At 41.5% G+C, this 12,934-nt stretch overlaps 1 protein-coding gene across 1 annotated transcript in view; it reads right to left on the bottom strand.

Annotated features, from left to right (window-relative positions):
* NRG3 (neuregulin 3) overlaps positions 1 to 12,073 on the bottom strand; it is a 1,058,459-nt gene extending 1,046,386 nt beyond the window's left edge. The window contains exons 1-7 of the mRNA XM_029919916.1: positions 11,972 to 12,073; positions 9,715 to 9,844; positions 5,318 to 5,380; positions 1,052 to 1,158; positions 838 to 909; positions 438 to 725; positions 3 to 219 (exon numbers count right to left, since the gene is read on the bottom strand). Of these exons, the coding sequence (XP_029775776.1) occupies positions 3 to 219; positions 438 to 725; positions 838 to 909; positions 1,052 to 1,158; positions 5,318 to 5,380; positions 9,715 to 9,844; positions 11,972 to 12,073 (979 nt within the window). The remainder of the gene's footprint in view (positions 1 to 2; positions 220 to 437; positions 726 to 837; positions 910 to 1,051; positions 1,159 to 5,317; positions 5,381 to 9,714; positions 9,845 to 11,971) is intronic.
* Positions 12,074 to 12,934: the final 861 nt, after the last annotated feature.

Raw genomic sequence — 12,934 nt, 5'->3', positions numbered from 1 at the left:
ACCAATCCGAGCGCAGCGCGGAGGGCGAGCGGCCGGGCTCGCCTCGCTCCCGCCGCCTGCGGCTCCGCGCCGCCGCCCGAGAGTCAAACTCCAGCGAGCCCGGGCCCCGGGGCGCTCGGGGCGTCCGCGGCGGGTGCTGTCCGGCCTGCCGCGGAGGGAACCGCACGCACGAGCCGCAGAGGATTCGACAGCAGTCCCCGGCGCCGCGGCCGGGTCACGCTAGGGGAGGGGAAGCGGCGGACGGCGTCGGGGATCCCGGACGACACGGACCTGCGGCCGGAGGTGGCTCCAGGCGAGCTCTGGCAGCCGGGCGCGTGCGGTGTGCGCCGACCGCCGCGGACGGGCTGGGCTTCAGGCAGAGTGGCACCTCCCACCAACACCTAATGGTGGTTTCCTAATGTGCCCAAGAGAAATAAATGATCCTAGCAAAACCCCACTTGGAAGTGTGTGGCAGAAGCACCTCCCGAGCGATCGTGAGCCCGTCTCCGGAACGGATCCGGCGGGGTCAGACTGACGCTGTGGAGCAAGGGAGCTGGGCCTGAGCGCGTGGGGGTGGGGGGGGGGGGTTGTCTGCGCTCCCCAGCCTGATGGCGGGTGCTGCTGGGTGGAGGGCCACCTTTCATCCGAGTTCCTCTGGGAGATGCTGGTGAAGCAGACGACCTTTGTGCGGTTAGACCTGGCAGATATCTCCAAGTCGATTTAGGACAACTTACCTTATAAATTCTCTTTAAATGTAGCCGAAAGCACACGTATACACGTCACATGTCAACTGGCTGTGAGAGGTAAAATGTACAAGGATTTGGGCTGATATCCAAAATTGTGTGGCTGGTTCCTTACCTGGGATAGCGAGCCGCCTGTGTACCTGTATCTCAGGTGCAGTGTGGGACTTGCCTGGAGGGACCGGGGGAACTGGGAGAGAAAGAAAGGAAGGGGTAGAGAGTCAGCCTCCGCATGCTTTATGCTGATGATGCAAAACCTTGCTTGTCAACGCTCCCCGGATTTCCTGGTCTAAAGTGGAAACTGGAAAGATGCTTCTTTCTTTTTTATTTACAAGCTCGGAGAATGAGAAGTTGAGGATGGCAGGCTCCTGATACACCTCCCCAGCAGTGTAAGATTGGCGCTGAGGCTGGAACCATCGTTCCGTTGTACCGATCCAGCCTACACAAAGATGAAGTTTTCAAGGTATCCATTTTATTCGCAGGTGGAGAGTAGAACAGTACACGGAAAAGACTGCAGAGAGCAGAGGATGCATTGAAACGGGAAGCCCCCGGGATTTGGTGCCTACCAGGGTATTTTGCACAGACACAGTTAATAAATTATTTTCCATGGCAGTAATGCGGCTGTCACGTCTCTCACTTATTACACCGAGACTTTCCCCATAGGAAAGGTTTTGATTTTTAGTTTGCTAGAATGTGCCCTAATCCAGTAGTGCTGAATTATAGTTCCAAAGATTCCAAGTGAAAAAAAAAAAATCACACCATTGAATCTGTATTCCTTCAGCTTTCCAAGGCAAGGCACAGTCCTGTTAAGTCAAAACGGACCCAGTGTCTACCCTCTGTGTGTGCTGGGCAGTTATTGGCCAGCCATTCCCATGTAGCAAATAAAATTTAGCTTTCACATGAAACGTGGTGAAAGTATAGCAGGTGCTGTTGTCAGCTATATGAAATAGGAAATTATTTTTCCAGAAAACGCTTCTTGTACACTGGCTCCCCCAGCATTCCTGTGACCACTCCCTTCTTTGTGCAGTGTACAGAAAGGGGTGCTCTGATGCTGCAGCTGGATAGATGCTCTCGGGAAGCTCACTGCATTCACCCCATGTTGCCTCAGTGCTCCCTGATGCCTTCCTCAGCTGCCTCTCCAAATTCCCTCCACTTCTCATTTCCACTTAGCTTTAACAACTTATTCATGGTTCCCCTGTTGAGCTGCTTTTCTCCCAGATCCGAAGCCATTGCACTTGACTACCCATTAGCTGTTCTCACAGTGAACATCATTACTGAGCGGGCAGGGCAGGGGGGTGCTTCCAGCCCAGGGCTGTGATAGTCTGTACATTGGGAGTACGTTGAACCAGCCCACCCAAGAAAGTTTGGCAGGTGCAGCCCTCATTCACTTGCAATTTTACTGTGAGGCTTCCTAGTAGCAGGAGGTAAGCCCTGGGAATGGAATTGGGGAGGGGATATGTCCACACCTGAGTTAAGGACAAGTGGTGGACACTTTTCTTGCCGATACACAGGCAGCTAGTCGGTCCTGTGGTAAGGAGGAGTCTCATTCTGATGACTCGCAGTTCCCTGAAGCAGAACACTGGAGAAAAGACAGGGATTCAAGTTAGCCCTCTGGCTCTGAGAAGCAATAACGTCACTCTGGGCTTCTATTTTATCATCTGTGAAATGAAACTATGATACCTGCATTCTAAATAATTACATGAAACTGGACAGGTAAATGATCTATTCACCAATGGTATCTCTTAATCATCATTTTCAGGAGTGCCTGCGTGGCTCAGTTGGCTGAGCAGCCAACTTCAGCTCAGGTCATGATCTCACTGTTTGTGAATTCGAGCCCCACATCAGGCTCTGTGTTGACAAATCAGAGCCTGGAGCCTGCTTCACTTCTGTGCTCCCTCTGTCTCTGCCCCTCTCTCACTCACTCTCTGTCTCTCTTGCACTGTGCCTCTAATGTTTTTAATAAACATTTAAAAAATGAAAAATAAAAAGCATCATTTTCAGACATCTTCCTATAGAGAGGAGTGTAGATATTTCTAATAAATAGGCATTACATACCTCAGCCTGTCCTGAGTTCCATATCTGCCTAAATATAATCACCTTCTAGATGTCTCTTGTATGATCCACTAACACATTAAACTCAAGATTTATGATCATTGCTTAAAGTTTGCCCACAAACCAGCATTTGTACTGAACTTCGTGTTTCCTTTCAGCGGCACTAAAATACCAGAGCTGGGAGTATCACTGTCCTCTCTGACTCCTTATCTTTCATACTCCAATTAGTTGTCATCATTCACGATACAATATCATCATCTTAGGTTCCCTCCATTGTAAAGTCTTTGGCAAAGGCCCATCTTCAGAACCACAAGGCTGGAAATGAACTTGGGGGCCAAACACCTGCACCAAGTCATCCCCCAAAATGTCCCAGCCCAACAGTCACCTGGACCCAGCTTTAATTCTAGAGAAGACACTGTGTACTGACCCAGCCTGCAGATAGTATACATAATTGCAAAAGTCTATGTGTTGAGCCAAAAATCTGCCTTCCCATGTTTTCACCCTTTGATCTTAGATCACTACCTATGTAAACCTTTCACAAACTAGGTGGCAGGCATAGAAGATACAACAGAAAACAAAACAAAAACTCCCTAAGTCCACAGAACTTATATCTCAGTGGGAGATACTGACAATAAACAAACAATACATAAATTATGTAGTCTCTCAGAAAATGGGAAATGCTACAACAGGCCTTTTGGGTGTGATTACATAGAGCGCTCTTCTTGAGTTCCAATATCTCCAATCTATTTATCATCCTCACAAGCCATGAGGATTTAACATTCCCAAGGGTACAAGGTGGCTCTTTTATTAGCTGTGGGTTCCCTGGATAGTTGTAGTGACTACAGAACTCAAATGGGCTTGCAGAATTACAATATTATTCACAATAGCCACGATAATTGTGTAGACAACATGATATCTCAAAACATTTCACAAAGTAAACATTTTTAAAAAGGATTAATGAGGTTACCCTTCTTATGGATGCATATCTTTTATTCCCTCTTGGGTTAGTCTTCTTCTAGTATTAGAATAATCATAGTTCGTAATAAATTACGGTGGCCTTTTCAAAAGAGAAGCAGATTGTTTTCTTCATAGTGCTCAACAAGTAATCTTATTTATTTCTCATGAGCCCTTTATGTCTTACATATAAGCCCACCCAAAACAAACTAAAAAAATTTCCAGATGGATCTGCCTGTTCACAACATCCTGACTCCAAGGATTTGAGCATCACCCCATTATCATATAACAAACACTAAGATTCATAAATTCTACAGAGCACACAAAACACAAAGTGTAAAGGCGGAAAATTCCAGTTGCAGTTCTATCCGAGTCCAAAAACATGATTGTATCCACGTTCAGAGATAAGATAAATCAGAAGGTCACCTAACTGCACTCTCACATATCAGGAAACACTGAATAATGGGATGTGAAATTCGAAGTGTTGAATGAAGCACTAAGATAAAATAGATGTGAAATTTCAGTGGGAGTTGCAAGAGGACAATGCCAAAATTTCAAAACACGTTAATTCAGAACTGGGGAGATGACACAACACATTGTGGATTGAGGGAGGATTTTTGTGAACCTGTGCTCAAGAGGAGCACCCAGATACAGTGAGAGGAGCCTCAGAGGAGCATGCTGGAGGGTTCGGTATGGGGCCTCTCATGTTTGGCGGGGTTTCACTGGAAGAGGATAGACACGCAAACCACAGGAATCACAAGTCAAGATGGTAAAAGTGGACAGTGGCAGCAGAGGGTAGTTTAAGTACCTGCCATGCCAAGAATGCCTTACACCACCCTAATGCATTGAGTCCAGTGGAATGTAGAGTGACTGTAGAGGAGAAGCAGAAGTAGAAAATGAACCAGAAACTTGGTGTTGAAGGATATGAGTGTCACATGAGTGTCATAGTGAGATGTTTACCTATTTTTTGCACTAAATTCAAACTGCCTGTATTTGAGGGTACCAACATGGAACCTGACTCTTGGCACTCAAAGTTGCTATGAATGTCTTATCTAGCTTATGATCCTTCATCAATGATTGCCCTTTTAGCCCTAGTATTTTTCCCAAATATTGGTGTAGGTAGATTTCTTTTAATGCACTTCACAATACAACTCTATTCATTTGAAATCACTTTATTGGATCTAAAATTGGAAGAGTGGTAGATGGAAGTTTGCTCTGACAATTCATTGATCAAGCAACCATGGGCAATCTGGGACTTTAGAAAGCTCCAAGAAAATGTCTTCTGAGAATGTTCAGAAACAAAGGTGGTAGATTCCTGTCCTCTCTCTCCCCCTCTTCAGACTCCAACAAGATTTCATTTGGCAATTCACATGCCTCTGACTACTCCCAGATCAGGTTAAGTATAAGTTACACTGCAAGTGTAGAAGGCATGCAGTGTAGAAAGCCAGCTCCCTGAAATGCTTTCCTGTAATGGAGGAATGAAATATCTGTGTCTCAAACTTCATTATCTGTAAGAAACCGAATACAGCTACACTCAGGAAGAGTTGGCTGTGAGTTCATGTTTGAAAACAAAAACTTTGGCTTCATCTCACCTGTTCTTTCTAGAAATCTACATTCTGCTTCCTTAGATTTGGGGATGGAATTTTCATAACCCTCTATAAAGAGAAAACAATCAGATAATTTTCCACAATTCTCCACTGGTTTACCTTATGTCTGTACTATAGGGACTTTCTCATGAGCTGTTCATAGAAATCTGAGGGCACACAGCCTTGGCACCAAACCCTGGAGAACGTTGCTCACAATAGCTTGATGTGCCCAGCATGGGCTTGGCTTCTTGCTTTATATAACAGAGTAGTATGATGGAAGTGTGAATTTAGAGTTATTTTCCCTCCACAATCTCTTCTGAGGATTATTGGTAGTCTATGACGGGTTTTTTTATATTTATTTATTTTTGAAAGAGAGAGAGAAAGGGACAGACAGACAGACTAGGGGAGGGACAGAGAGAAAGGAGACAGAATCCAGAGCAGATTGCAGGCTCTGAGCTGTCAGCACAGAGCCTGATGCAAGGTTGAAACCCATGAACTGGGAGATCACGACCTGAGCTGAAGTCTAATGTCTAACCGAGTGAACCACCTAAGTGCCCTTATGAAGGTTTTTGAGTGTTCTACAATAATATATCCCTTACTTTCTGTAATAGGTCCAAAAATGAATTCTTGATGTAGATACAGTCATTAGTAAAGGAAAAAGCAGAAATCAAGTCAGACAGATTGATTTGGACTTTCAGCTGTTTGTGCAGCTGAAAAATGTCCCATGTCAGGTACCTAGCATAGTGGTCAGCATGAGGTACGCATCTCAAAAATAGTAGCAAGTATTCTTATTAATGAAACTGCACATTGCCTCCATGCAGCATTACCTGAGGAGCCCGTCTATTCCAAAAAGCTTTGCTGAAGATATTTACGAGAGTTTGGCACTGTGCTATTGCCACTAATAAGTTGGATCTCAGTGGGGTGTGTAAGCTTCAGGATGAGCCAAAAGGAATTGTGGAGAAGCACTGGCCTCATAGCCCAAGGTGACAAACGTACATTTATTTCCTCCATTGTGTGCCATCCAACACACGTACTACACAACCTCTTCATGCAAACTGGTGCAGCCACTCTGGAAAACAGCATGGAGGCTCCTCAAAAGGTTACAGATAGAATCACCTGATGGCCCAGCAATTACACTACTAGATATTTACCCAAAGGATACAAAAATACTAATTTGAAGGGCATATGCACCCCAATGTCTATAACAGCATTATTAACAATAGATAAATTATGGCAAGAACCCAAACGTCTATTGACTGATGGATGAATAAAGAGACTGTGTATATATATATATATATATATATATATATATATATACACAGGTATACAGGTTCTACTCCTGAAGCTAATATTACGCTGTATGTTAACTTACTAGAATTTAAATAATAACATAAAACATTTAAAAAAATAGAAACCCACAAAATTATTAGGAATAAATATTAATAACTCACAGCAGGTTTAGCCCATCTGTTTTGTCTCTAAGAAAGAATATCCCAAGAAGACAAAACTTGTTTGGTGCTTCTAAATTGATAAAGGAGGAAGAAAAACACCATCCAGTTTATTTAGAAAAAAAATACCAACTAAAACTGAAGAGGCTAACAGTGTTCACCCCTTGTGAAACAGGTACTCCAAGAGGTTTCAAAGACTTAGAAAACCCACTCTTTATCTCACCTTTGAAATTTTTACCATTTAGTGGGGAACATTTCCTGATTTTGAAGTGGTCAACAAAATTACAAGGGTATGTTTGTATGATGTATGTGACCATGCCTGTGTGCAGTGCTGAAGCTAAATGCAGAAGTAAAGAAAAAAAGATTACTTAAGCACTGCCTGGTGATAAACTTATCACTGGCTCTAGAGTTTTGTTTGGAATTATCTGAATAGAGTTTGCTGTAGTTACCTCCAGCATCACTGATGTGGGGGGAGAGAGAGAGAGAGAATAAGTAATGAAACAGATTTTATTTAGTAATTTGCATTAAGGTGAGCACTCCAGAGCTAATGATCAGAAGGTCTCAGCCTGCTGGTTTTGCCTTTGACTCTCACTGGGAGGAATAAAGAGTGATTTACAGTTGGAATTTTCTTGCAATTGAATGAAGTCTTAGCTGAACAGGAAATGTTCACCTTTGTGTCTATCTAGTTTTAGGGAGACAGACCTAACCTTAGGTAATCATTCATAAGACAAAGAACAAGAGGCTGGAAGGTTTAGAACAAGAGGCTGCACAGCAAGTTCAGGAGAAAGAAGAAAGGTCTGGGTTTGGGCTCATCACAGGTAAACAAAGGGGTCATCTGTGAATCTTGCAGGAGTCACGAGAAGGAATTCACAAAAAGTTTTGTCTAAGTCATACGGGGAAGAGTGGTTCTTGGTGATAAGCCATTTCCTGGAACATAAAAGGGTGAAGGGATTTTTGAAAACCAAAGTTGTGGGAATGGTTTTCTTAAGTATTATTGTTCTTCAGGAATACACGTCTCAGGCTAGATTCAACACTAATATTGACATAAGTTATAGATCTCTTTTTAGCATCTTCCAAATGTGCATGTAATTATTAGCTACCATGAGAGCGGTAATGGGTCTTATAGATTTATGCTTCCTTTTTACATGGGAAACACAGAGTAAAGCTATCTCCTAATCTTTAGTGCCTGTGAAAAACAGTGGGAAAAAAATTGGAATTCCACAGGGATGTGACCAAAAGCACACCTGAATTTGACAAAAGATCCTTCAAATTCTACTTAGCTTGCCAGGGGATTGTAGAATTTAGAAGCCATGAAACTGTATCACAGTAAATCCTTTAAAGCCATGGACATGATCCCATATAATTTATAAAACACACCAACTATATCAAGGTTTTTGTTTCCTTTCTTGGGAGTTTGGGCAACATTCTTTTTTTTTTCAATTTAAGTTCTCAAAAATCATTAAAAATTTTTTTTTACTGTTTTTATTTATTTATTTATTTATTTATTTTTTAGAGAGAGAGACAGCATGAGCAGAGGAGGGCCAGAGAGAGAGGGAGGTACAGAATCTGAAGCAGGCTCCAGGCTCTGAGCTAGCTGTCAGCACAGAGCCTGATGCAGGGCTCGAACCATGAGATCATGACTTGAGCTGAAGTCGGACGCTTAACTGAGTGAGCCACCCCAAAAATCATTATTTTTAATTAATGCCGGGATGTAAGAATGTAAGAATGATGTCATCTCTTGTGACTACAGACTTCTTGAACATTAGACTGGCATGTCTGACCAATGATTGTGTTTGTGCACACTTGTGCTTAGGCTGTCTGTGTGTATGTGTCTGTGTGGACTGATACATGTAAAGAAGTAAAGGAAGGTATGAGCACAGATTTTCTGTTATGTATCTAGGGAATAAGGTGGAAGAGGAATGGGATCACATGAATGGATGGAGAAAACCATATACGGAACAGTGGTGGTGAGATTCCAAACACCAGGAAGAGGAAGAAAGTGAAAATATCATTCTTAGGGCTTGTTTACCCAGAGGAATTTCTCAGAGTTGTGAAATGCAAACTTGACCCTCTGAGAGACTCACCAGGCCAACTGGCTTCCACTCATTCTGGGAGGAGAGCCGGCTATGCTTCAGAAGCAGGAAAGAGGAGTTTAGAATGGCAGCCAACTGCAATGCTGATGGTTGCTTTCATGAAAAACTCTCCACCAGGGACCGGAGTAAGAAAATCCACCCAACTCTGACCTCCCTTGAATCACTATAAATGGAAACAATTTATAATTTCTACTACACTGGATAACATTAAAGACCAAAATGACACTATTTATGGTTAATGGCTTAAATACTAAAGAAAACATTGGGCAAAATCTCAGAATCATCACTTTGGGAATGACGTCAAGATAAAAATAATCTCCTTGGGAAATATTCAATTAGTGAGGAAGTATTCCCTTGGCAAGCAGACCTAACAGAAGATATTGGTGCTTTCTTGCCTTAAGGCAGATTTGCAAATAATTACTCAGTTTGCCACCCCACACACTGCTCTGCCTGTTTTCCTTTCTCTCTCTGGAAGCCTTAAAAAAGTAAACTTACAATTAGCATTCCTAATCGTTCTCCGTGTTACACATCTGATTTCTCTAGACAACTGGCCAAGCAGCAAGATAGCTCTTAAGCAAAGCAGGATTTTGTTTCCTGAGTTTGAACTCCAAATGCACCCTTACTTCTCTGATTGCTGAGGTGAGCTGTGTGTGTGTGTGTGTGTGTGTGTGTGTGTGTGTGTGTGTGTGTGTATCTTTAAACAAGAGGCTAGAACTCTAGTCTAACCTCTAGAAATTCCATCTAGGCTTGAAGAATGACTGAAGATACCTCATGTCATATATCAGAATTTACAAGTAGGACCCAGAAAGATTTAGACGTCACATCAAAAAGTTTGTGAATGCTAAAATTTGTAGCAATCCACCAGGGTACTGAAGGAAGGCCCTGGAGGGAACAACACCTCCTTCACACAAAACACTTTCAAGCAGCCTTTCTGGGAAGCGGTATTCCAGTGACCCTTTGAAGCAGCCAAATGTACTCAGGATCTCATCATTCTACAGGTTAATGGGTAAAAAGTGACACTTTCATCTTTAAAGCTTTTAGACAAACCTGCATCATTCAAATTCTCCAAGCAATTCCCTGTCCCTCTGGGGAGAAAAGGCCATTTCTTTTTTTTTCTTTCATTTTAATTTTAAAATTTTGTTCTTGAGAGAGACAGAGAGAAGATGGAGCATCAGGTGGTCATTCCCTCTTTTGTCTCCGGACCTGGTGTCAGAAGGGTCATCCAGGAGAAAGCGAACACCACACATCAGAGTTGGTCCATCCACTCTGGGTTTTCGGAGAAGCCTTAAACTGACTTGCAAAGTCTGGTTAAGCTAAGCCAAAGGTCACATGTCATTTCTGAAAACACGGGTCTCATATACTTGATGAACTTAGAAAAATATGTGTCCATAAAACAATAGGTAGAGCCAATAATGTGACCAGTAATTCTTTTTCACATGATGAAGGATATGGTCCGTGGAAAATTCAGTGAACAAATAGTTGGGAAAGAGAGGCTGGAATCCTTACTACTCCAATAATTTTATGAAACTCTGGGTCTCAGTTCTATTGTCCATAAAATATGTGAAGTACTGCCTAACTCCAGGATTATTATGATACGAACATGGAAAACAAATGTAAATATATTGTGTAAATTTTAAAACATTGTGCATGTATTAAAAAGCACTAAATTACTATCAATGGATATGATTACTGAAAAGTTACTATTTTCAACGGTAACTTTATATTGAATGATACAGAGGATATATGAATTTCATTCTTAAAAATTTTTTCAAACTGCAATCTACTATTCTGTTCACAGATTTAATAATTTGTGTCAAGCTTTACTCTTTTGTTCTAGTTGGGTATCTCTCTCTCACCAGAAGGCAAATGCTCTCCCATGTACATATAACCAGGGGTAGAGACTAAGCCATTCCTTGAAAAGTGTTTCCTTGGACAAATTTATAAACAACAAGAAGAAATGCTTTCTCCACTGTCATTCTTGCTCTAAGGAGTTGGGGTGCAAATAAGAACACTGATTTTGATCCTGCCTTGGTCTTAGATTGCCTTCATTTAGTCCAAAACAGTTTTCTTTTGAGTCTTAAGTATAATTTTTCCACTCCTTTCAGTGCTGCTGGGACCAGGGATTTTAAGCTCATGTCTTTTGTAGTCATGTTTTCAGTCCTTTCTATCAGTGTTGGTGGCTTGGTCAACTGGTTTGAAATAATGAATATAATAAATGGGTAACAAATGGGCCCTGTGAAACATGATGGATTAGTTATCAGCTCAGGAATACATAGGGGTCTAGTATCTCCTTAGACTCATTTTTTTATCATTAACTTATTGATGGATTATTGTATCATATATTAGAGAACTCTCATGTTAAGAACTTACAAAATAATATAACCTATATCACAGTCAAGGGTTTCTTCTGTATATCAAAGTATTCAATTCTTTGGTCAAGAAAAGTATTAAAAGTGATATTAAATATTAAGTGCCAGCAATATGGTGGAGTAAAGACCTCTGAAAATGTCTTCCTCTATAAAAATGATGAGAAAACTGGCAAAAAATTGTCAGAATCAACTTTTTTTAGAACTCTGGAAATAAATTAGAGCAGCAATCTGGAGAACATTTATTCAAGATAAAAATGGCTGAATCTTGGTAAGAACTGAAAGGCTGTCCTACTTCCATCCTGCTTTCTCTAGCTCCACAGTAGCCTTGAAAACCAATAGCCCACAGTCACAGTAGAAGCTGGGAGACTGAAGGAGGCCAAATTCACTTTAAGTCCCTTGAAAGCTGCATCGCCAGAGAATTGTCATTATTTGACCCATTTGGTGTTCCCTGAAATAATTAATTAATTACAGGCCGAGCTTACTTCATATGATTCAGAGCTCATGCAGTATGAAAAGCCTTTTTCCCGGGAGAATTTGTTTTAAAAATTTATAAGGAGAATTTGTTTCCCTTCATGGTTGTCTGATATCCTGGAAGACTGTGTGGCCCAACAATAAGCTAAACAAGAAGCTTAAAAGGAAAAGTTGGTGAATGAGGTGTCCATAGGGTCTCTGGAAAACTCCAAAGTATTTCTCAGAATACAGAAGATCATGCATGTTCAGCGATGGCCTGGCAAGGCTCTAAGTCTTCACCTCCGGGAGACCTTGAGGCTCTGTATAAGTAGGCAGCGAGGTGAGGGCGGTGTTACAAAGTGCCACAGCATTGAAGGCATGCTCCACAATCCACAGAACCATTTGGCCAAAAACCAGGAGATGTGTTTTTTCAGAGGTTTAAGGATATCTTTGTGAACTCATTAACTAACCATGAAGCTAACTGTGCAAAACCTTCAGTGAGCACATACGGTTTACAGAATTAGTCCAGAAGAGTCACTAAGCAAACATACAACAATAACTACTACTACTACTAAACAGCAATAACCACAAGCTACAGGGAAAGGGAAAAGTCTGATTTCCAGAGTTGTTACATTATATAATATGCAAGTTTTCAACAAAAAATTATGAGACAGGCATAGGAAAAAAGTATGATCCATATACAGGGAAAAAAAAAATCAAAAGAAACTGTCCCTTAGGAAGTCCAGGTGTTAGACCTCCTAGACAAAGACTTTCAATGAGCTATTTTAAATATGTTTCAAGATATAAAGGAAACCATGTCTAAAGAAGTAAATGACAATACAAGAATTATGTCTCTAGATAAAGACTATCACTAAGAAATATAAATGATAGGGGCACACCTGGTGGCTCAGTCAGCTAAGCATTTGACTATTGATTTCTGCTCAGGTCATGATCTCATGAGTTTCTGAGTTCAAGCCCCCTGTCAGGCTCTGCACTGAAAAGCACAAAGCCTGCTTGGGATTCTCTCTCTCTCCCTCTTTCTCTGCCCCTCTCCACTTCTCTCTTTCTTTCTCTCTCTCTCTCTCTCAAAAACAAATAGATAAACTTTTAAGAAAGGAAATATATATGGTAAAAAAAGAATCAAATAATAATTCTTGAGTTGAAGAGTACGAAACTTGAAAATTTCACTAGCAGAGATCAATAGCAGATTTAAGTGGGTGGAAGAAAAAAAATAGCAAACTTAAAATGGTATAAAGATGAATG

Source organism: Suricata suricatta, chromosome 2, assembly GCF_006229205.1.
Source record: "Suricata suricatta isolate VVHF042 chromosome 2, meerkat_22Aug2017_6uvM2_HiC, whole genome shotgun sequence".
Classification (NCBI taxonomy): domain Eukaryota; kingdom Metazoa; phylum Chordata; class Mammalia; order Carnivora; family Herpestidae; genus Suricata; species Suricata suricatta.
This window is presented reverse-complemented; position numbering and strand designations above follow the sequence as displayed.